Genomic DNA, 24,916 nt, shown 5'->3' on the forward strand with positions numbered 1-24,916 from the left:
TACCTCTTTATAATAAAACAGCAGAACATTTAAAAGTAATACAGTTTATATAAAGTATTAAATACAAAATTTTATTTAAACATAGAAATTATTTGTGTAACCAAATTAAATTAAAATAAAAAATGCATTTAAAGAATAAAGATACTGAAATCAGAAAATTATTATTAATGTAAAAAATAATAGCGATATAAATAAAAAAGTTTCATAGTTTATTTGCAGTACACATATGTGTAACATGTGTCACTATAAAATAATTACAAATCAGTCAAATCTTTAAATTATATAACTGATATTACATTCATATTTAAAAGGTTCTTAATTTTTCACTTTTAAATTTTATATTGTAAATATACGTATATAGTATATATTGCTCTCTTCCTTGCCTGACCATGTATTTCAATGATATATTTATATTAATTATTGAAATGTTCAAACATTAAATCAAGCACCAATAAATTTATAAAGGTTCGATTATAAAATATGGGCATAACTCTGTATTTGAAATTATTAAGGATATGATGATTACATAATCTTTTAACTTGAATATTCATACAAAATTTATTGAAAAGTTTTTTCAATGTTTCTTTCATTTTTCACAAACTTATACTCAAAGTAATTTGACTTTTTATTTACGAAATATTATTTCAAATCGTATATTCATATGTAAATTGCATCAATATTCATGAAAAGAAATAATTCTTTTAATTTTATATCCAAAATAATTCATTCCATTAATGAAAAAAATAATGAGAATAGTTTGTTATTATATCAGGCAAATAGAAGAGTGAACGAATTATTTAACGAATATTTTGTTTTTAATGTTTATAAAAAAACAAATCTATGAAAGATTAAGGAAAGTAATTCTGATTTCAATCTCAAGAAAAGTAAAAATATAATTATGAAACAAAGTAGATATAAGATAATGGTCTATCTTTTCATATTACCAGGTGAAAATTTTTGTATATACACGTAATATATTACGTATAATAGTGAAATTATTTGACCAATGATCTATTTTTAATCAAAATATAATATACTTTCTTAATATAAATTCTTACATACTTAAATGAGTATGTTTGACAAAATATACAATTATGGATTTTATATTCATTCATACCATTTTCATATGACTTTAAATGTAATGTAAATTTGTAGAAAGAAAAAGAAATGATTTTTCACAATTATAATGCACATGATTAAAAATAAATTGCACATAAATTGTGAAAATTTTTAAACAGTTAACCATGAAATTCTTGAAGTTCATTAATGACAGAACTTTACATTGAAATACAAACAATGATTGATGACAATATATTATGCAATATATTATGTCACTGTTTCGTTTAAAAATTACAAGAATTAATGAAATTGTTATGTACAATTCATATTTTTATGCAATGAAGTATAACTGCATCATAATCAATGCAACATATAACTCTCATATGGACATTTATTATTTTTCGTTAATCTATGTAATGGGTTCTTACATAATTATTATGCAGTTCGTAACATGTCTTTTTCCCTGTATTGATCACTTTTTAACCAGTCCTTCCTTGAGCATTTAGTTCTTTACAATCCAAATTCTTTTTCGTCGTCTGCTCGTATGTCACCGTATCTCCAAATATTACGTCGATTATGCTTTGCATCTTCTTCCGCTTTCTTATATTCTTCAATCTACGGCGAATTAATACATAAAAATTATTTCATGCATTTACTGTAAAGTACTGATATACATATGTAAATATAAAAGTACGTAAATATTAATTTACCAATTTAGTAAGTCTTCTATCGCGTTGGTTCTGAACGAGTAATAACCCATCAGAAATAAGTCCTTTCGCAATATCATCATTAGTAGAAGAATTAACTAAAGTTACAGCAGTAATATTATTTAGCTTAAATTCTGTATTCAATAATAAAATTTTATCCATGACATCTTCCTTAAATATTTCAACTGCCGCTTTTTTGTCATCATTCTATGAATAGTTATAAACAGAAAATTACAATAAAACATTTATTAATTAAACCATATTTCTTTATAAAAATACTTACGTCGTTTGGAAGTGCAACACATGCGAGAACATGTTCGTGAGCATAGGGTTTATCATTAGCAAATCTTGACGGTAAATCCGCAACTCTTGTGACATTAATTACTTCTCTGTTACCATAATCGACATAAAATACACTGACATTTGTACCAAAAACCTTCTCTACTTTGACGCGATACCACTCATCATCGCCAGTAAATTTGGCAACTGCTAATTCGCCTCTAACGGGCTTATAAGCACCCGGAAGTGGTGGATTGGATGCTAATTCTTGACGCAATTGCAAAAGTAAATTTTCCAACATACTACGTTGATCAACACTTTGCGAATAAAAGTGAAGATCTTCGGTAACTTCAGAAAGTACTACTTCTTGATAGTCAATTTTTCTTTCAACAATTTCTTTATCGCTTTCGTTCTTTTCATTTTCAACTTGCACTTCTACATAGTTCTTCCACATCTGTAATACACAAAAGATTATTTTTTCAGATTATTACAATTATTACAGTTATTAATTAACGTTTAAATAACATTTGAATCTACATACGTTTAATTTCTTTGTTTTGGCACGTTCTTCTGCAGCTTTAAGCGTTCTTGTTAATTCTCCGAAATCGGGGAAAGTAACTACTTCTGCGAGACCTTCTTCAACAAGAGTAACAGACATATTGATATCATTTACAGTTAACCATCCAATAAATCCACTTCCTTTAGTTTCTGTACTTTCAATTTTTATTTCTACATCCCTTTGGAAGCAATGTTCTCTAGTGAAGGCTAATGCTTTCTCACCATATTCATCTGCTTTAACAATACCACCACCTGGCAATGATCTTTGACATCGTGGAGTTCTTATACCAGCCAAAACAAACGTAATGAGTTGATCTTCTTTTGGCAAAAATAATTTTAGACGCGAACCACTCGTAACAAATTCAACCACAGCTTTAATGCCCTGCGCTCGTTTAAGCGATGTTAAAAATGCTTTTGCCTTTGATGGATCGTTAGAAAGGTCTACTAATCTATGTACAGGAATATCCTTCTTTGCGTGTAAACCATGTTGAGATTTTTCTGCCTTGCTTTCTGCAACTTGTAACAAGTTGTAGTGAGAAGAACGTTGATCGTCATTTTGCCTGTACTTGATAACTCTTGCCAGACCTCGTGCAACTAAAGCTTCAGCAATGTTCCTAAACCAATATTTATGTTATATAAAACATTTTAATGAAGATAAGTGAAAAACAGTTAAGTTTTGTTATAACATACGTTTTACCGCAAGTAACAGTGCAACATAATTTTTCTGGGAAATTGTCTCTAGCAGGTTGAGTATAGTCAACCACGATTTTTACGTTTTTCCTAATAAATTTCTCACGTAAAAATTCACGTGCTTCTAACATCCATGGAATATCATAAAGAGGTTTGAAATCTTTTTTAGTTGCATTATTTGGTTCCTCATTAGATTTTTTTTCTCTGGATGGTGGTCGAATACTGCTCAAAAACACTTTTTTGTTTTCTCCATTTTGTGTCCTAATTATAAGTGCATCTGCATTGACAATTTCGACAATAGTACCGGTAAATTCTATTTGTGGACCTGATGGTTTGTAATCTTTCCATAAACGTAAACGTGCTTCTTTTGCAGCTTTTTCTGCAAGATAAAGTTTCTCTGCACCAGCTCTGCTATTATTAATTGACCAATCCTGACATTTAGCGAAACCTTCACTCAATAAAATTTCGGCAATATTACCTGTTGGATATAAAAAGGTTTATGATTGCTTATTCAAATATGTAATCATAAAAGACATGATTTGCATAATTTGTTCTGAACTACCAACCCTTTGGATGAAGAATGCTGCCAATAAAATTGTTATTATTAACGGATTCAAGTACTATTTCAACATCTCTATGTAGAAGGCGGGATTCTACAAAATATCTTGCTTCATCTGCGTACGGATCACCTACTGAATTTTCGCGTCTTCCATTTGGCCATCCAGGGCAACGGACACCCGATATCATTAATACTATGTTGTAAAAATCAGGTAATAAAAGTGCTTTCACTGTAGATCCGTCAAACACAAATTCAATAATAGCCTTTACTGGCTTCTTTCCAAATTTTTCAACCAATTTGCGAGGATCATCAGCAGTCCATTTTACATCGCGTATATGTTCAGAACTTGGCGACTCCGACCATTTTCCCTTCTTTGCTGCTTTAGCTGTATTTTCTAGTTCAATTAATCGGGTTTGTTCAGGGCTGGGATTTCTGGTATCTTTTTTTACAGTTACCAAACCCTCAGATACTAATGTTTCAATTACATTCTCTCCATTTCTATCTATTATTATTAGAAAGTTAAATAAACCATTCTTTAATCAATTTTATATAATACATAAATAATAAAAGAATTTGTGTAAAATGTACCTTTTCCTAACCACACAGTACCATATGTTCTGTTTGTATTAATTGATTTTTCTGTAACAAAAGATACATCTTGACCAATGAGTTTCTTACGTAAAAATTCTCTAGCTTCCCAAGCATATGGTTCATCTTTACTTTCATCCATACTGAAAATAAAAAAGACTTTGTAATATATATATTAGCAAATAACTTAACAAACTAATCAAAGTAGACAAAATAAAATAAAAGATTAAATATACCTATCATTTCCTTTCCACCGTTCTAATTTTGGAGCAGTAATGTTACAAAGAGTAATAGTAACTTCTGGAGGAGGGCCACCCATAGGCTGGCCACGAATAACAATGGTATCCCCCGAAATAACCTTCAAATATAAAATTTCACATTGAAAATATATAATTAGACTTATTTTTAATTTTCAGTGTACCAGTATGTATAATGGTAATATATTATAATATAATATTATATTTTTCATAGAAGTCTAGGAGATTAAAAGTGGGCTCTACTATAGATTGTTCGGTTTACAGTGGTATAAAACAAAATACATAATAAATAAGTAGAAGGTATTTCTTTAACAAGTATATAATGTTTTAACGGCATGTCAGACGTTCAAATAACAATTAATAATTCGCTATTAAAAGGAAATAGCAAATAAAATGAAATTCCTTCCATGTAACGACCATATGTTGTCGGTACTGATTATTTGTACCAACGATATCGTACACGACCACATACATGTCAAAATATGAGGTTATACATGACAGTAATCACATAAATCGTATCTACATTTGAGTAAGAAATTCTTTAGCGAACAGATTGCCGTAGGATTTTTAATACTTTACCTGTTTTACTACTCCGTTTCTTGATTTCACTTGCCCCTGGGGTGCGCTCATCGTGTCGTTCGTTTACCACGTTATGCACCACGAAAAAATTTATAATTTCTCAGTCTACGCCAAGCCGGAAAAGCTATTCGGTAAACAAAAGGCTATCTACGCGTTGGTTTTTGCTTTTCTTGTGAATATTCGTTAGAAATTCAAGAAAAATTTGACATGTTGAATCGGAGTCGAGAAACTCACGCTTTCCACGTATTGTGATGGAGTCGGCACGAGCGCAATCTACACAGAAACATCGTCCAAGACGTTTGATTTGGTGGTGATGTGGCAACACGCAACACTTCGACAATCTCCAGTGTCGCGCTCTATCGGTCAACCTACACCGATAATTCAATCGGTAGAAAAAAGTATCAATATTATAAAATTTATAATTAACCTGTGAACAAGTACATATATAATTATTTATTATTTATACGATTTTATTGTTCAAGATGGATTTGAATACAATTTTTTCTCTTTAATATTGTTTAGATTAATCTATTGTATTTATTATAACCTATTGCATTAAAAAAGTTATGTATATTTATAGGCGGTCGATGAATCCATTCACCATGTGCGGTGAATGCACTTATAATCGATAAGCATGGTCGACGCATTGTGACGTCATATTTCAAAATATGTATATTTATCCTTATAAATTTTAACACGAAAAAAGATTTTCAACGCATTATTCTCAATTTTACTCATAACTTAAAAGTTGATTTCTATTGGGAAGTAAAGGAATTTAATAAATATATATAACCATTTATTTAAAGTTGAGGAATTTTGCAATTTGTGCTCAAAATTTTCTAATTAAAATAAAATTATGGGAATTTAGAAAATACACTGGTTACTTTAATGTGTAAGGTTGTTTTATTACACACAAAATTGTTTATAACGGTTTTAATCATTTATCAGACTACATGACGATTTCAATATGGAATGATGAAAGTGCGAAATGAAATCGTAATGATGTACAGTGCAAAAAAAATAAAATGATAATGCTGACGCATGAAAATGACATCATAAAAAAGAATTTGAGGACAGAATCAAGTGCCAGGCTTGATTTGAAGAGCGCTATTGGCGGAATGCAGGGAACTTCTACTTTGTCATATTTCCCAAATAAATAGAGATATTAATTAGCACTATGTGATACTTAATTAGGCATGACACTTCATTCTGTTACATATAGAAAGACAAAAAAAAGTTTCAACACTTAAGTAAAATTAATTTGTAACAGTCTTTCTACATCCTAGAAGTCTTTGGATTTAGTTAAGTAATTTTAAACAGTAAAAGTCTTAATCTACTTCTTCCATTCTGGACGCTTCTTCTGCGTCATCTTCCAGTGGAGGAACTTCTGTGTCCATCTTCTCATCCTCTACGTTTGGTGTATCATCATCATCAAAACCAAGACCAAGTTTGATCATCCTGTATATTCTGGATGCATGTACTTGTGGGTCTTCGAGAGCAAAACCGGAAGAGAGAAGTGCTGTCTCGAACAGAAGCATGACCAAATCTTTTACAGATTTGTCATGCTTGTCTGCTTCAGCCTTTTGCCTCAAATTTTCCATGATTGGATGATCTGGATTGATTTCTAAATGCTTCTTGGCAGCCATATATCCCATAGTGGATGCATCTCGGAGGGCTTGAGCTTTCATGATTCTTTCCATATTTGCAGTCCATCCATACTGTGACGTAACAATACAGCATGGAGAATCGACTAACCTGTTGGATACTACAACTTTTTCTACTTTCTTGTCTAAGATATCTTTCATAACTTTGCAGAGATTTTCGAATTTAGCTTTGTCTTCTTCGCGCTTCTTCTTCTCTTCCTCATCCTCTGGAAGTTCCAAGCCTTCTTTTGTTACAGATACCAACTGTTTGCCATCAAACTCTTTCAGTTGTTGGACAACATATTCATCAATGGGTTCTGTCATGTACACTACTTCAAAACCACGCTTCTTAACTCTTTCTACAAACGAACTATTGGCTACTTGCTCCCTGCTTTCACCAGTGATATAATAGATGTGTTTCTGATTTTCCTTCATTCTTCCAACATAATCCTTCAACGAGCACATTTCATCTCCAGATGCAGATGTGTGATATCTAAGCAATTCTGAGAGTTTCTTCCTATTCTGACTATCTTCGTGGATACCTAATTTTATATTCTTACTAAATTGTTCATAGCATTTTTTGTAGCTCTCCTTATCTTCAGACAATTCTTCGAAGAGTTCTAGACATTTTTTGACAAGATTCTTCCTGATGACTTTGAGGATTTTGTTTTGTTGTAACATCTCACGGGAAATATTCAATGGAAGATCTTCACTGTCCACAACACCTTTGATGAAGTTAAGGTATTCTGGGATAAGGTCTTCGCAGTTGTCCATAATAAAAACTCTACGTACATACAATTTGATGTTATTCTTTCTCTTCTTATTTTCGAAAAGGTCAAATGGTGCACGTCGTGGAATGAAGAGCAACGCCCGGAATTCCAATTGACCTTCTACCGAGAAGTGTTTGACAGCCAAATGATCTTCCCAATCATTGGTTAAACTTTTATAAAATTCGCCGTACTCTTCTTGTGAGATGTCGTCTGGGTTTCTTGTCCAGATTGGTTTTGTCTTGTTCAGTTCCTCATCTTCGGTGTACTTCTCCTTAATGGTCTTCTTTTTCTTCTTCTTCTCATCTTTAGGTTTATCCTCATCTTCATCTTCTCCAACTTCTTCAATTTTAGGCTTGCTGGTCTCTTCAGCTTCTCCTTCTTTCTTCTCTTCTTCCTCCTCTTCTTCATCTTCACTTAGTTCTTTGTCTCTTTCTTTCTCAACAACAAGTTTAATCGGGTAGCCAATAAATTGGGAATGTTTCTTGACAATTTCTTTGATTTTGGATTCCTCCAAGTATTCAGTTTGATCTTCTTTGATGTGCAAGATAATTTTGGTACCTCTTCCAATTGGCTCTCCACTGTCAGGGCGGACCGTGAAGGAACCACCCGCGGAAGACTCCCAAACATATTGTTCATCATCATTATGTTTTGAGATGACAATAACTTTATCCGCTACAAGGTAAGCAGAGTAGAAACCCACACCAAACTGACCAATCATAGAAATATCTGCACCAGCCTGAAGAGCTTCCATAAATGCCTTCGTACCAGACCTAGCAATGGTACCCAAGTTGTTGACTAAATCAGCTTTAGTCATACCAATACCACTGTAAGAAAGAAAATTTCTTTATTCATCTTCTGTTTTTAACATAAATTAGATTTATGCAGATTTATATCTTTTGTACTGATTTTACATCAAGTAGTTAAAATAATTCATATCTTTTTAATAAATTAAGAAAATACATGATTGATAGAATAAATGAAATGAATTAAAATTTCAATATATGAAAAAAATTTATACGATAAAAACTAATACTTACGAATCAAGGATAGTCAAGGTACGTTCATTTTTATTGGGAACGATTTTGATAAATAGCTCTTTACATGTGTCCAATTTGGATGGATCTGTGAGAGATTCATAACGGATTTTGTCCAACGCCTGCATAGAAAAAATAAAAAATTACTTAGAAATTTTTACAAAACGATATAAAATTTGTAATTTTAACATTTTAAACTCTAAAATTTGATTAAAATTATTTAATCCAAAGGATTCTAGTTATTTAACGCGAAGGACTTCAGTGATGTAATACAACATTAAAATAAATTTTACTCACATCAGATGCGTTCGAAATCAATTCTCGAATGAAAATTTCTTTGTTTGAGTAGAAGGTGTTAATAATTAAGCTCATCAATTGTGCAATTTCAGCCTGAAAGGCGAAGGTTTCAACCTCGCCGGCACCGACCATGGTGACGTCTTCTGGCATCTTTTCTCACTGTATTTGGTTACGTATAATCAAATATCGAACACAGAAATTAATCAGGAATAATTTGTTTCACACTAACGTTGTGATTATATCGTACGAATATAATCGCAAAGGAAATATCGCTTTATATCACTCTCGGAGATCCGCTACGCTCGCCGTCACTTTTCAGAGTATTCAATACTAGCGCGCAGCGGCCGCTTTTATCGAGCTTTGAAAATTCTAGAAGGCACCTGCCGGAAGCTCGCCCGTTTTCTAGAACATTCTATCATGTAAGCTGTTATAATCAATATTTACAGACAATTTTTCGCAGAATATTTTTGAGAAAACGTTTTTAAAATCCATAATATTAATTTTAGATGTATTTAGCATATAATATTAAGACTGGTTCTGGTGAAGATTATAACAAGAGTAATCCCTTTTGAACGCAGTTACGTAGTAGTGGAAATGACGACATGGATACACATGTCTAGAAACATCGCGATACCTCGGTGCTGGAAATTGAGGGAGGCTCATGCGACAAATATCAAAATTTTGCACAATAACGCCTGTATACATATATACATTAAACACGAGTATAACGCTGCTTGATGTTGTGTACGTAACATTTTTTCATGTTTATGATATTTTTTTATTATGTCTGATATCATTTTTTTTTTAAACTCTAAATTGTATTTTTCATAAAGTACTCGTTGAAACACATAGATATTTATCTCGTGCAAAAATAGTCATAACAATTATCATAAAAAGCTAAAATTACGACACTGATATTCAATACTGCAATCATAGTAATTATTTTATATAACTGTGTTGAGTGGTTTCTTTACCATTTTGTATTGCATATACAATATTATTTTTATAAAAGTCTGGCCATTTTACATAAGCAAGATTCGTCCAAACTTTTAATATGAATTGTAGTTTTGTCTTATTTGTTATTGTTTTGGCACAATTGTTAGTTAGTTATTAATTAGTTAATATTTCTTTCTCTTAAACTGCTAATTATTGTTGTTTTCAAAATATTGCAATATATTATAAACAAATTATTCTAGAATGTCTGAAATTATTTATCAATAATTTTCGAAAACAAAGTGAATGATTTTATTATATGCTTTAAAGCGAACATAAATCAATATTTTTATTATCCTAAGTAGAGTATTATTATATAGAGATATATCTTGTTAAAACAATGGTCTGTTTTTATAAGTTAAGAAGGTGAACATAAGGTTGTTAGGCACAGCACGATCAATGATTTCGCAGAACCGTATCAGAAACGGTATTCGCGTGACAACAATGTATCTCACTTTTGTTTTTACACTAGTTTTGTAAAGACAATTCTAATAGAACTTATTCTGTGCGATTAGTAAAGTCTCATGTTTAAAATATTCCGTAGATCAAGGAAAATATCATATTACAATGAAAGGTAAACATAGTACGAATACTAGAAAATTTTTATCAGATTTTACTAGAAATGACAATAGAGCGAAAAATACTAAACCGCAGCAACGTAACGTATATCTTAGTGTCCTGAATATTATATTTCCATTGTCGACACCATATAAATAATAAAATTGTATATGTGTAGAGATAATGAATACAAAGTACAAGAACGTTCAAATGAATGTCCTTAACCTTAATTTTATTTTATGAAAGCAACATAAAATGAACAAAAGCGAGGCTGTAGTATCTGTGTCTTTCTTCTGTAAGATGATAGTAAACTATTATGTAGGTGAAAAAGTTAACGTAACTGCAGTTCACGTACTTTTGTTTAGGGAATGCTGCAGAAAAAGTTGAAAAAGGTTAGGTTTAGCTTACTAAAGGTAAGCTTTAACTTCTTATTTTCGAACTTAAAACAGTATTCACGTAGTTTCAATGCTGTAAGACACGCATTAACAGAATGGTTACTCAAACATTCTTCAAACAATCGATTTGAAATTCACATTCGATTCGAGTTCCAGTTTGTTCAAGATGTGTAGGTGTATAACATGCATGTGTATTAAATATGAATATATACGTATATTTCTATAGTTTGTGTACCATCTTTATGTTACAAAGACTTACATATACATACTTTACGTACAACATCAATTCAATTTAATAATTTAATTTTATGTGATAGCATTTACACATTCCTAAAATATAGTTTGCGGAAGTATTGATTAGAAGGGACACAGCTTCTGGAAAAATCTAAAGCATTAAAAATGTTTATCTATTTGAAATTCTTGAAAAGAAGTTCAATAAATAAAAAACATATGTATTTAGAGATAAAATATGCTTTATTGACGAAACAAAATGAAATCAAATTTTAATAACAGGCGTTTCCGATGTGACGATTTTATCGGCCTCAAATCAGTTTGCCATCTACCGGTAGGAATAAATACTTATTTCCTATGTAACGTAGATACCTTCGTTAGGTATAAGATTTTACGATCACGTGACTACGAAGGATAAGCTTTACGATGTCAGTTGCAAATGACGTATAACGCGTTCAAATCATGCGTTTAATTTTTCTATCTTTTTCGTTAAATAATTAAGTTCTTTTACACAAAGATGTGCTCTAACCAATCAGCGAGCGAATAGAATTGATAGTTAAAAGTTTTCTTATAGATATTGCGAGTGATCGTTGAGGATGTAAGAAAGGCGATCATTGTTGAATTCTGATCGAAACGTGCGTGAAAGGACATTGTTTGGTCGGTAGTGTGTTCGATGCACGAAGAAGAGGACGAGATTTATTATTTACAAGGTACACATTTTCATCCATAACATAATTTTACTCACGCAATAAAAACTTTTACATAATAACGTCGTATCACGTAGTAATAGTTTCATTTAGGTATATCGGTCATGCAACGATACGATTTTTTTTCTTCCGTTATACTTTTTTTACGTAACAATGTATGTTATGTTCGCTGTCATTTAAAGATGGTTATGCTCCAAGTGATTTCGAGTGCATCTCTTTTCTTTTTCTGTTGGTATATATTTTTTTGTTTGTTTCTTTTTTCGCTACAAGCTTGTAATTGTTCACAGGCCGTACATGTTCACTGTAAATTGTACGGCTTACAGCGATCGATCTGAATATATAGAAATCGTGATCCTTCGTGAACGCACAGCGGCGAACAGGCACGCGCACGACACCACACTTTTTCCCGATATTCCCCTATATTTATACAAACGCAATTAAAAACTTTCTATGAATAATTTTCTGTATATTTTTAAAATGAAAACTATTTTTTCATCTTTAATGGATTTACAAACAATTATGCAATTTCATGAAATTAATTGCGTCATAAATACAGTCCTCAATTAAATCCTTCTGATTTATCGAGTACTTACTACACTGAATAAAAAATGTATACCGTGCTTAATCGTTGGAAATAGTATGGGTTATGTTTCAGTGCGGAATCTAGAAACGTTTTATTTCTTTTCGTTATATATATATATTTTATATATATATATATTTTATATATTTGTTATATATATATATATATAAAAAGCACCAATGTTGCAAAGTGATTCTACGGTCTACTTTCGATATTTATAATCTTTTAACAATTTCTACTACTCGATTAAGTCGAAGTTCCACCGTTACTATATCAATATTTTTTCGCTAGGAAGCATGAACTTATAAATATTAATAAAGGGAGGGAAGGATCGTATCTCTCTTTTCGTTTTCTTTTGTAACAGTAGCTATTACTCGAAAATATCGTTAAAATATTACAACCTTTCGATATATTCTACGGATTTCACGGAACAAGTCGCGAAGTTTCGAGATCGATATGGATCACTGGTAAGATTGGGTTCGAAAGACCCATAGTTTGAAAAGTAAAGAAATGGCGCGTGTATGCGCGCGCATGACTGCAGCCGCGCGCGCGTGTATCTTACTTATACGTACGTAAAATTATTTTTCATTATACTGATGCATATCTAGACTTTTGTTCCGTTACGAACGTTATTTAGAATATTATTTCAATGAGCAAGTAACTAGGAGAGCCTCTGTTTTATTTACTCCTTTTTTATCTTTTCTTTTGACCATCTCATTTTTTCTATCTTTCCTATATATATATAATATATTTCTTAAATCCTTTTTCAGTTAAACGACACACGAACGCGAGGGCACGCTTACGTCCCGTAATATGTCCTTTTCTCGGCAGTTAGCACGAGCGATTCTCCGATTCTAACGCATTTAATACGCGATTGCGTATTATAACTTATTAATACACACGCTCATATATGTACATTCTCTCTTTTTCCCCTATCGCATCTGCATTTTCTCCCTCACATTTTCTCTCACATTCGTATTCTCTCATTTATGAATCTCTCTCACTCTTCCCTCTCTCTCTCTCTCTCTCTCTTTCTCTTTTTCCCCTCTCTTTTTGAGTTTTTTAATATCATCTGATTTATTTACAATGTAATCGTTTCGCCTCGAATCGCGCTCGTTGGATGTCAGTTTCAGGATCGTGAACTACGAATGATGAGAAGAAACGCGTAGCTATCGATGAGAACGCGAAAATATTGCTGCAGTGGACGAAGGTGAAGCACGGTGTACGACGAAACGCTGCGAACGGAAATTAATCTTCCACTGGCAGAATGAAATATCCGCTATTTAATTGAAAAATAACTTTAATTTGATATTTATCGAACAAAATCAATATTTCCAATAACTGATAATTTCAGTTTGTAGGACGTTACAGTTCACGACATATCGGAGTAAAAATTTATTTATTCAAATTTTTAGCCCTTTAACGTCGCAAGTGGAGAGAGGCTCGGAAAAGTGGTCAAACGTCGTACTATAAATTTCATTCCATATATATCTTATCTTATATTTAACATTTTTATTTTTGTATCCGATACAAAAGATAGAAACTCAGGAAATTTCGCGGATAATTATCCCCCTTTAGATTATTAACTTTGAATTTTTCGCAATTTCATTACATTACCCAACGAGTCAGTATACCATTGTTACGGTGTAATAGTGGATCGTTTCAATTCTACCAGTCAAAAATTCATTCGACTACGAATGTAAACTGTTTTGCAAGAAGAGCGCCTTGAATTCTTGCAAAACGATGGAACGAAGATTGGCTATCTTTCCATTGAATATCGTCTCTCGGTAATTTATATTGAAAACCAAATAAAATTTTATTCGTAATTGATAGACATTGCTAAATGGGAGAGGGAATAGGTTTCGAGGTATTGGCCTGTTACAAAGAAAGCTAGCTTCGGTTGTTCCAGTTGTCAAGATGCTCGTTGAAAATATCGCGAGTGAGATGGTTCGAGAGACACTGTAATTCGATTTACACGATTCGCGTAACACGACGGGCGCGGTTTAGCGTTTGCTCATGTTGTTGCGCAACAAAGACGATCAAGCGTAATATTACCAGAATAGCGTTAAAAACAAGAAACAAAAATAGAAGAAGAGCAATAGTGGAAGGCGAGTAACGAAAAGATGTTAGGTTTGGAAAGTATCAAAGACTGAACGTTGCTTTCGTTGAGTTTCGCCTTTCGTGTATTCTTTGGTCTTTTGGTAGGTTATATAAATCGCTCTCGTTTCTCTCGTATAACGAACAATTTTCTATTTGGCATTCGGTGAGCGTTAAAGATAGCCTAGAATTTGCCTTCTCGTCGATAGAATTTTCGTTTGTACCGCGTAATCTATATAGTCGTGATTACGAGGATAAATTTTTGTCTATGCACGCGCGTTCTCCAATAGCCATTCGTTGACAGGGTGGGATTGGTTATTCTTCAGCGGACAGTCGCCTTTCTGTGGGACGATCATGGTAATTGAGCTGATATTTATATACGTTGTCGTCGACCATGCATTTTATTCGGATATTACAAAAAACGGTTTCTTTAATGGCGCACGGCTAATCATATATTAAGGGCGTACCGTAATCTGCCCGTTCTTTCTTTTTTTTTTTTTTATATTCTCTATATCGTTTCTCGTCGTTTCTCTAATCTGAAAAGGAAATATAGGTATATCACATTCGCCAATCGATTCTATTTCGTTTCTCATGCGGACAAAAATGTTTTTCGTGGTCGTGGTTGCAAAACGAGATTCTCGACTCTTCTCGAACGAAACGCAGGAAAAAGATCGAACAATCGGGCAGATATCGAGGCACCCGCGCAATCGGTATATTTTTTCTTATTTTTTTTTTTTGTTCTTTAAGGATCTACAAAAACTCGGTGACTCTCACGGCTCGACTTTGTCATCCGCTCTCGACTACTTGCATCGTCGTTATCATCGTCTTCGTCTAAATGTCTTCTCGTTAATTCTCGAGGAACAGGAACTTCCGCAATAAAATACAGACCACGGAGATACTCACGCACGTACCACGTATGCAATAGTGTACACGCGGACATTCTTTCACGGACGAATCACGCTCTCCCGATTAAATCAGCCACACTCTCACGGATTCTATTAAGTCTACGCTATTGTGTGTTATGTATGTATGTATGTTCGCACTGCTATATACGCCCCTGTCGTGCAAAATGCAACACTGTCCATTCTCGCGCGTCCTTTTTCTTCTCTCTCCTCTCTTTCCCTAGCCGATTCTTCTCTTTTCGTCTCTCGTCGCGCTCTCTCTCTTTATTTTTTTCGTAGAATCAGCGCGTTACAGCCACGTAGATGTGTTTTCCTTTTGTTTAATTTTTATTTAATTTTCTTTCTTAAGGTAGTATAGGTAAACGTATAGGTGTACCTATATCTACCAAGTGCTGGTATATGTATATATTTATATTTATATATATATTTATAATTAATTATATATATGTATAATCGCATCGAGATGGTAATCACCCAACCTACGGGGTATGCTTCGTGTGTACGTGTATATTGTATCGTGTTATGTACTGCATGTATGCATGTATATAAGTATTATTCTTTATGTGTGTATGTGTTCGTTTTTGCTTATATATCGTGTACGTACATGTATATGTGAATGTGTTGACTGCGTGTATCTACATTGTTCTTCTTATCGTTAACGACCGTAGAATACGTTTCTACAACATAATGCAATTAGTGTGTGTTATTAAATACATTTTAGAATTTGATACTCTCGTCAAGACAGTCCATCGCGCGATACCTCGTCGTACTTTCGTTCTTCTTCCTTCGGTCGTCCATGAGCACGATCACTGTATCCGATCTTCGGCCGTTGAATTCCGCATCTTTTACATTCGCGGTCGTTCGCCATCCGATCGAAGACGTTCCGCACGGCTCCGGTTTGGTATACTCTTGGAACAACTCGTTTATTTTTCTTCGCTGTATGTAACGCGGGTTGGGGAGCTCCGATTCGAAGGGGTTTCGAAGTTTTCAAGCGGTTTACGAACGTAGAAACGTGCCAAGTCCCGGAAGATTCTGGCAGCTACGCGAACGAAATTGCAAACTTGCGTAATACGAAGCGGGACATGCTTTCTCGTTGATCAAACCCGAGAACAGAAATACACCGTTCTCGCCGAATACGCTCGCGTATATTTACGCCCGACGCCTGCTAATATTGTTCGAGGTTTCAAAGTGTGAATCGTTTCCTCTTGGAAAATAGTGCGAGAAGTTTCGTTGGTGTTTCGTGCAACTTGTACCGAAATACTGGAATCCATAGTATATACAACTTTCTCAATATCATCCTCTATTACTTTTCCATTTATATTTTTCTCAATGAAAACTATAGTATACCATGTTAAGTGTATCAAATTGACTGGATCTTTCGTTTTATTATTTAATCAACAGATTAACAATTTTTCGTTTGAAAAACGTTTATCGACTCGACGTATGGTTTAACCGTCACGCCATACGTGACGCTGGATCATAAAAAGTTAATTTGCTTAAAGAATGCAAGCTGTCCTGGAGAATCAACTCGGTCGTACTCGCGACGGCGTTAAAGCAGATCCATTAAGATCGTAAAAATGATTTACACCCGCTGGAACCTCGAACGATATAAACTGCAAAAAAGCGAGGTCATGAAAGTCTGAAGAATCTCGTTCGCTAATAAACACACAGCATGGTATGAAAGCAACGGGAGGCTAAATTAAATTATAAATATTCGATAGTTGTTCGAGTCTAACGTAAACCATCTTATTAATATCCATCAATCAAAGTTCACATGTTTGTTATTTTATTTTTCTTTTTTTTCATCTGTTTTAATATGCTACGAGCAACATTAAAACGAAATGTTCACATTAACATCGGTGTTTCGCTTAAAAACCGAGATTTGAGCAACGAGTTACTCCGAACGTATGTATCTCTTTCGATTCAATTCTTCTCCGTCACTTTCTTTCTTTTTCTCTACTTTGTAATTTCCCTAAATCAAAAAGGTTGGCTGCCAAATCAATTCATATATTTGTATGTGTAGTCAGACACGCCCAATGGTATATATTCGTAACCCGGCGGTGTTAATTTTATTTTGAGCAGGATGATACAAATTGTTTTGTTCTTTTGTTCGGCTACGAAACCTAAGGGAACGGATACGGGTTACAAAACACGTTGAACACGGTTTATCCGTTCGAAGATACATCGCTATATTCGAGTTGATCGAAATGTTCGTCGTGTTTCGCGAGATCGTTGAGCTTGCGCGCGTTTCGTCCCGTGCGTCGACGCGAACAGCAAAGCGGCGGTGCAACGAACCGCGGATCGTTCGTCGTGAAATCGAACTGGGTGCAACGAAAATACAACGGGAGAAACGTTGCTCCGAGTATTCTCCTGCTATCGATCGATCGTCGAACCGAAAATAGGTCTCGAGGAGTTTAACACCCGTTCAGACAGATTTTCCAATTCCTTAGTCGCTTAGTGCTTGTTTTTCTCTAATTCCTTTGTTTCGTCGACTGGTTTATTATTTTTATTTTCCCCCCCATTCATCGCCACGATTGACTAAAACGTATATTGCAATATGAAGTTGGCAGTTTTCGTTACAATGCGATTTGAACTCACATGGTCTTGTCGTGTGCACGCCCGTGGCTTGATTTCTTGTTCATTTACGATATCGGTGCATCGACGAGGACGACCATCGACCACGATATCGAATCGTGCCGACGAAAAAAACCTTCATTCCACTTGGTCGATCTATCGTAGAAAATACTTTACGCTCTCGATAGGAACATTTTCTTCTTTCTGTGTGCATATTCCGTAGAGTATCCTCAAACAATGAGAAACAAGATCAAGAGCGAGATCCTTTGCGTTCTGCTGTTACACGCGAATAAACAACGTTGATTCAAAAAGAAAATCTGTGCACACCGAAGCTTACGCCGATCGAGGAGTTTCGTTTTGAGCAATTATGCGTTTCCCGAACTTCGTGATAGGGCTCAAGGATGCTCGAACGATCGTAGAAAATCGAGTAATTGATTTGGTTCTATTTTGGAATCGTTAGCTGTAGAATCGTTTTGATCCTGCACGTTCGTTCGATATCTCAACGAATTTCTCTGGGGTAGACGTGAAAAATCGTGAAAATCGTAAACTAATTCGAACATCGTGGTCGTACGGTCGTCTACGTTGTTTGGTGCACGATTCTCGATCGATTCGTCGATTTTGGAAAATACTCTCGCTCGCCGCGCATCAATCATTCGCTACGTTTTCCTTTTTTTTTTTTATTTGAAATACTTAAATACTCTCTCTCTCTCTCTCTCTCTCTTTATCTTTGTCTTCCTTCCTCTCACACTAATTTAACAACATTTTTTCCAGTTAATCACTCACTACCGAACGAACGAACGAACGTACGTACTCACTTCGGTCCCCCGACGTGCCTCCAGTCTACTTCTTCTGTTTTTTTTTCTCCCTATACTTTAAAAGTGATTTACCTAAATATGTGCGAACAGTCACATTCTCGTGTGCACTACATTTGCGTATATATATTTATATATATATAATATGTATATATATATGTATATATATATATATAATATGTATATATTACTTCGCAGTAGGTACTCTTTGTTTTTTTTTTCTTTAACGAATACAATCGCTCTGTATAAAACTCGTATTTACAAGATGATCGATTTGTATAGTATTAATAGGTTTCTTCTCTTTCTCCCTATTTTCATTATTTTTCTCTTTTTTTTTTTTAATGTTTTGGTTTCATCCTTTCTTTTTCATTTGTTTCGTCTCGTTTAAATGCCGAGATGCCTGCGCGCGCGTCGATGGTGCTCACCGGTAATTAAACGATATCGTTTCATTTCGGTAATATAATTACGTGGTAATATTTATATCTATATATATACGTAGGTGACCGTCGGTAACGCGAGTCTTCACCTTTTCTCTTATTCATTTTCTTTTCTTCATTTTTTTTTTTTGTTCTTTTGTTTTTTATCCTGCCAGAGGACAGAGATCGTCGTAAATTTCTTATTTTTCATCCTTAAAACGTTTATGTATATAATATATATATATATATATTAGTATAATAGTATCAATAATAATAATAATAATAATAATAATAATAATAATAACAATAATAATAATAATAATCATAATAATCATAGCAATAATAATCATAGTAATAATAATAATAATTGACCGTGGTCGGTTCGGAGGAACTGGCGCGCGATTTTCAAGGCACGTTTTAACACGTGCGTCAGCTTGTTCGTAATGACGTTATATCGCGGATTAAGAATTTCTTTCTCCTTTCTTCAACTGTTTTTTCTCTGTTTTTTTACGCGTGGCGTCGTCGGGGAAGAGAAACGTTAAGAAAGTTCCAAGCGTTATCGTTTCGATACTTTGTCGCGAATCGACGTTTGTTCGCTTGCCAATCGTTATCCAATCGTGTTTTCGACGTAACCTGGTGTTTCGAGGGTGCTCGAGATCTAAACGGTGAGAGAAACATTCCTCGAATGAACTTTCGAAAATATAGATTATATATATTTATATATGTTTGTGTACGTAGATGTGTGTGCGTGTGTCTAGGTGTGTGAATATATACGTACGAGGTATGAGTTACATCCTATATGAGATTTTTCTATCTTTTTCCGCTTGGAACGTATCTATTGCGTTTCCGTCTTCACGCGCGTTTACTTTCCGCCGAAACGTATCGAATAAGCTTATATATATATATATATGTATATATATATACACGCACACGTAATCATTTCGCGCAGAAATGGACAGGAAATGTTCGAGTGTACACGATTGCGATCTGTCCGTGATTCACCGAATCGGTCTACCGACTTTTCTGTATTGTTACAGTTTCGTTTCATCGGTGTTCTGTTCGTGCAATTGGATTATTATCTAATTTGTAGTTCATGGCGGCAGAAATAAAATGGAGAAAAAGATGAGAAAAACGAAACGATTTATCGAGAATGGTCTTTTCCTTCGTTCTATCGGTATAATTCGCTTGTAGCTTAGCCTAACTACTTATTATAGTTTGCTCGCTACGGAAGAGCTCCTTACCCTCGTCACCTTCGTGGACGTGCCAGTTCCTCGTGTACACGCGCACACACGGCTTCATAGATTCAACGTAAACAATAGGCACACGTATATAACGTACATACGTACAAACACGTGGGTATGCATGAATGCATACGTGATATACGTATGAATAAATGCATATAGACACTGTAGAATATATCACAACGATAAAACGCTAGTTCCTTTTCCCTTTCTTTTTCGCTATAATAGAGACTCCAAGTAGATAACAGATGTACAATTATATATAAATTGCGTAATAATGCTTCCGTTGGGGCGGACGTGGAAGTATCGTCGATATTACTTACAATTATCATCATAATACGTGCAGAACGAAGAGACGAACGAGGGTTAAGAATGTTAATTTACGTCCCGTCCCACCTCGCTGCCAGAATCGATTGACCCTTTGCCTTCATCTTCTTTGGCTGCGTATTACCGCTTCGACTATCGTTTTCTCGCCCGATCGACGCAGATCGAAAGAGCGTCGCCCCTTCAACGGTGTATCGTTCGATCGTTCGACGTAATAACAAGCAAACGCGTGATGCAACGCGCCGATAACAACGACGGTGGTGGCGAGGTTAATCAAGGGGCATTCGTTCTCTCGTAAGTTGCACGGGTTTTTGGAGGGTGGTGGAACGGGACGGCCAAACACGAACTTCCCTCGGCCACTTCTTCCGTATATTCGAGGGGGATGGCGACCAAGGAGATCCTCGAGCAAGATTACCTACTTTTATAAAGAATTCTCGCAGAGTACCAAGGCAAGAAGCTCCTTATTAAATGCACAATGAGCAAGAGCGTCTGGCAAACGGACTGTTTGGCGATTGTAGAGAAGAGCGGCGGAGAGCGCTCGGGAAAAAGAAGGAAACGGAGAGATCGAGAGACAGACGCGAAAGACAGGAAAAGAATTTGAGCGAAAGAGAGGCAGGCATGGACAGTGAGAAGGAGAGAGAAGAATAGAGGGTGGTGGGCGGGTTGGGCGTGTCAGCTGGTCGATATCCTGAATGGCAAGCTTCCACGACCCAGTCTGCAGCCAGCAAACCACGTTAGAAGAGACAGAAGAGACAGAGAGAAAGAGGGACGAGGGATGAAATGAAAAGGAGAGACAGGAAAGCAGAAGTGTGTTACACGTACGTACGTACGTATGCGTATATGCACTTGGGGAATCAAGATGATTCTCGTTCGTGTGTGCGACTCTGGCATTCGTGGATGTGGTAAGGTCCGTGTCTGTGAACGCGCGCGGTCGCACACAGTGAGTAGGAGAGATGGTGGATGGAAAAATGCGAGCATACAGCATGGAGTATCCAAAAGACGGAAGTAGAACGGCATACAATTGGCGTTAATTAACTCGGCAAAAACGTACCGACGGAACAGCTACCGGGGAAGACCAAGGGCCTCTCCACGGAAGGACCGCGCCGCGGTGTACATGTGTTCGACGGTAAAACTAATCCACGCGCGAGGATAAATGCGATCGCTGCTCGTTTTCTCGGATGTGCTTTATGCACGGCGTCGCACGAACCATCGCGACACCGTTCTTCGCTTACAATTTCGTTTGTCGTTTTGCTCGATAGGACGTCACAAGTATTTCGAATGGGAAACAAGAGCGTTTACGTTGCGTTTACGGTTACGGTTGGGAATAACTCGTTGCAGAGTGACGCGCGACTAAGAAGAACCATTAAAAGAAGGACGATTCAAAGGAGATCTTTTTTACTCTTTTCTCTTTTCTGTTTCCTCGAGATTCTCGTATCGCTCTCTCGCTTCTCTTCCCTTCTGTCCTCTCTACCGTATTCTTCAGCGAGGACGTATTTTAAATCGTTTTCGCGAAAGCGTTTCTCTACGCCTGCGTGCCACTAAACAGAAAAAAGCTGTTTGATTTCGTTTGATCGCGGTGCGCTTCTCTTTTTCTTTTCGTGTTCTGTTTCAATGCTAAAACGACGGGAGGAAAAGAGCTTACTCCGCAGCCTGGAGCGGCTCGCGTTCAATTTGCGGACTCCTCCTTGGCTGGCCTCTCCCAACCTCGTGTTTTGCAGTTTCGCGAAAAATTGGAATAACTCTTACGTCCGACCTAATCGTACGTTCTGGGAGTAGATCTCTACGTATAACAGTTTTTTTTCGCGGCTACGTAGTAGTACGAGCTAAAAAGTTACTCCCCGTTGAGCCACGTACACGAACACGTACAGGGTTGCGCGCCGCGACGATTCCACGGAAGTTACACGATTCCGAGGGAGGATCGCGATCATAGAAGTGACGGAAATATAAAAGTCGCTTCGTCCGACGAGTTCTATAAATGGTAAAAAAGTGGTATAAAATGAAACGGACACACATAACGTTCGTGGCAATAAAAAAGACATTCGAGAAAACAGCTCTACCTCGAAATGATGCGACTCGCGTTGAAATTGTTGCTCGCTCCGCTCGTCGATCCGGCCGCGTCCATCGGGATGCTTTGCGATTCGTCGCGATCGATCTTTCTTCTGACTCGATACAGACGAAGGATCGATCGTATTTCATCGCGAGGACGCTTCTCGAGGATCCGTTACCTCGTGTGTTGTCGACGCGCGGATAGTCGTGTACGTGTGTCTGCACGTAATTACCTAATGTGCATGCGCGTACGTACGTAACGCATTTACGCGGCACATGCACACGTATGTCTCCTTACATACGTAGATACTTAAAACGTACTTACTTAACGGATTAAGTCGCACCAGTCTCCGGTAGTGAACCGTTTTTTGTCTTCGTTCGAAACAAAAACCTTTTCTCCTCGACTCTTTATTCTTTCGTGCACGTGCGCTGGCGCTCGTAGAGTAACACACACGCACGCACGCACGCAGGTACGCATGCACGCACGCACATACGCACGCATGCACGCACGTACATACGCACGTACATATACACACATGTATAGGCACGCACGCAGACACACACGAAGGCACGCACTTGTACACGTAGGACAGTGGCGCGCGCGCACACACACAGTCACGCGGTCTCGCACACGCAGATTCACGCGATTCTTCGTCGTTCTGCTCAATCACATTTACACTCGAGCGCCATTCGAGCGACGATCGTTGAATTCTCGATCGACTCGTTCTTAGAATTTCTCGTTTTCCATCGGCCTCGTCTCGATTTGTCGATCTCGAACTGACGGGCTTTTATTTTGTGTTTTCCCTTACGTTTAGTTAATTTTTTTACTATGTATATATATATATATTTATTTATATGTATGTATATATGTATGTATATAATGGTGGCTAAATTGACAAGTGTTTATATCGAAGGTATTCTCTTCTTCTTTTTTAAAGACCTAGGTACCTAGACTGGCAATGTTTAAGGTATGCACGCTCGTGGATTCGCAGTTTTAGTTTTTGAATTTGTTTTCTTTACTGTTCTCTGTTTTTCTATTTCGTTCGCATCTTTTTTTTGTTTGGTTTTCGTTCTCTGCCAGCGATGGCAAGTTTTCCACTTTCAATCTTTCGCGTATCGTGGATAATATACGCTCGCGTCGTCGTCGCGATTAAACATGGGAACGAGAGTCAGCGATGGGTCGCGTAAAATCGAAGATCACGTCGCAGGCGCAGGGAGATTTACGATCAGCGCGCTACGATTGGAATGTCACGAAGTAGTCACAGCGCGTTTTAGTCGTCCGACCGGTCTGACCAGCGGCTGTCTCTATCTCTTACTCGATCGAAGCACAGAGGCGCCCGGCTCGTTTGTTACCTCTTCGTCGACGTCTTTGGTCTGGACACTTTCCATTTCACATCGAAACAGTGTTCGCGGTCAAGTTAGCCATTAACAATCGCTAACCTCGATCTCTATACGTTTCCTTAGTCGTTCTCGCTTCGAACTTCTTCGTTCTTCTTTTTCTAGTTCTATTCGTCGATCCAGGATACCAATGTCGATCTAGCTTGTACAGTTTATCTATCTCCCTCCGTATCGAAGTAATCACAATGTTATTTTTAGTCCGTCGCACTCTAAGGACTTTTAGTCCTGGCGGGACGTTGATTTTTTTTTCAATATTTTTAGACCTATTTCGTAGTTCCTGCTGCGAATCGACTTTACCCCCTGTTCCCAATACTTTCGTATCTGTCTTTGACCGCACGTTTCGTCCATCGTACACGCGCGATCGTCGCGTTCTCTTCGTTTATTTCGCCTCCTCGAGAAGCACCAGATCGTCCGCCACGACGTCGCTGATGTGCAGGTAGATGATCCAGTACATCAGGTTGAAACAGACGAAACATACAGGAAACACGATGCGGGAATATTTATCGATATCCGATGGCGTCATACCTGACAAGAAAAATTCGTCTATGCGTTAAATTGTTTTAACGGACAAATCATATACATGTATGTTCATATTATGTATATTTTTTTTCTTAAAGAAAGC

At 36.1% G+C, this 24,916-nt stretch overlaps 3 protein-coding genes and 1 long non-coding RNA gene across 19 annotated transcripts in view; 1 reads left to right on the plus strand and 3 right to left on the minus strand.

The window, feature by feature from the left end:
- Positions 1–188: 188 nt before the first annotated feature.
- On the minus strand, positions 189–5,584 carry Tudor-SN (staphylococcal nuclease domain-containing protein 1). Its single transcript, XM_069115906.1, has 9 exons — positions 5,277–5,584; positions 4,677–4,798; positions 4,441–4,583; positions 3,860–4,354; positions 3,294–3,771; positions 2,587–3,217; positions 2,050–2,499; positions 1,770–1,973; positions 189–1,674 (listed from the first exon to the last, which is right to left on the minus strand). The coding sequence occupies exons 1-9, from the start codon at positions 5,325–5,327 to the stop codon at positions 1,570–1,572; spliced, it is 2,679 nt and encodes an 892-aa protein (XP_068972007.1). The 5' UTR covers positions 5,328–5,584; the 3' UTR covers positions 189–1,569.
- Positions 5,585–6,160: 576 nt separating this feature from the next.
- Hsp90 (heat shock protein 90) lies at positions 6,161–9,335 on the minus strand. Its single transcript, XM_069116015.1, has 3 exons — positions 9,021–9,335; positions 8,727–8,845; positions 6,161–8,513 (listed from the first exon to the last, which is right to left on the minus strand). Exons 1-3 carry the CDS (start codon positions 9,168–9,170, stop codon positions 6,605–6,607), a joined length of 2,178 nt encoding a protein of 725 aa, XP_068972116.1. The 5' UTR covers positions 9,171–9,335; the 3' UTR covers positions 6,161–6,604.
- A 70-nt stretch (positions 9,336–9,405) lies between these two features.
- Positions 9,406–24,916, plus strand: part of LOC138184913 (uncharacterized) — a 325,808-nt gene continuing 310,297 nt past the window's right edge. For all 8 annotated transcript variants that reach the window (XR_011174499.1, XR_011174489.1, XR_011174465.1 and 5 more), the window contains exons 1-2: positions 9,406–9,764; positions 11,772–11,907. This is a non-coding gene — a long non-coding RNA (uncharacterized LOC138184913). The remainder of the gene's footprint in view (positions 9,765–11,771; positions 11,908–24,916) is intronic.
- Positions 17,268–24,916, minus strand: part of Rdl (Resistant to dieldrin) — a 92,478-nt gene continuing 84,829 nt past the window's right edge. For all 9 annotated transcript variants that reach the window (XM_069118675.1, XM_069119007.1, XM_069118531.1 and 6 more), the window contains exon 10: positions 17,268–24,819. In XM_069118675.1, the coding sequence (XP_068974776.1) occupies positions 24,674–24,819 (146 nt within the window). In that variant the 3' untranslated portion in view covers positions 17,268–24,673. The remainder of the gene's footprint in view (positions 24,820–24,916) is intronic.

This window comes from Bombus flavifrons, chromosome 1 (genome assembly GCF_040668555.2).
Source record: "Bombus flavifrons isolate JBK064 chromosome 1, iyBomFlav1_principal, whole genome shotgun sequence".
NCBI lineage: Eukaryota > Metazoa > Arthropoda > Insecta > Hymenoptera > Apidae > Bombus > Bombus flavifrons.

What these genes read in the sequence shown, in the direction of transcription:
- Tudor-SN (XM_069115906.1), bottom strand. Translation starts at nt 5,327, where the DNA reads ATGAGCGCACCCCAGGGGCAAGTGAAATCAAGAAACGGAGTAGTAAAA. An exon ending in GAAACGGAGTAGTAAAACAG is followed by an intron (nt 4,799 to 5,276) that starts GTAAAGTATTAA and finishes TTATATTTGAAG; the next exon opens with GTTATTTCGGGGGATACCAT. An exon ending in CAGCATTCTTCATCCAAAGG is followed by an intron (nt 3,772 to 3,859) that starts GTTGGTAGTTCA and finishes TATATCCAACAG; the next exon opens with GTAATATTGCCGAAATTTTA.
- Hsp90 (XM_069116015.1), bottom strand. Translation starts at nt 9,170, where the DNA reads ATGCCAGAAGACGTCACCATGGTCGGTGCCGGCGAGGTTGAAACCTTC. An exon ending in TGATTTCGAACGCATCTGAT is followed by an intron (nt 8,846 to 9,020) that starts GTGAGTAAAATT and finishes TTTTCTATGCAG; the next exon opens with GCGTTGGACAAAATCCGTTA. An exon ending in ACCTTGACTATCCTTGATTC is followed by an intron (nt 8,514 to 8,726) that starts GTAAGTATTAGT and finishes TCTTTCTTACAG; the next exon opens with TGGTATTGGTATGACTAAAG.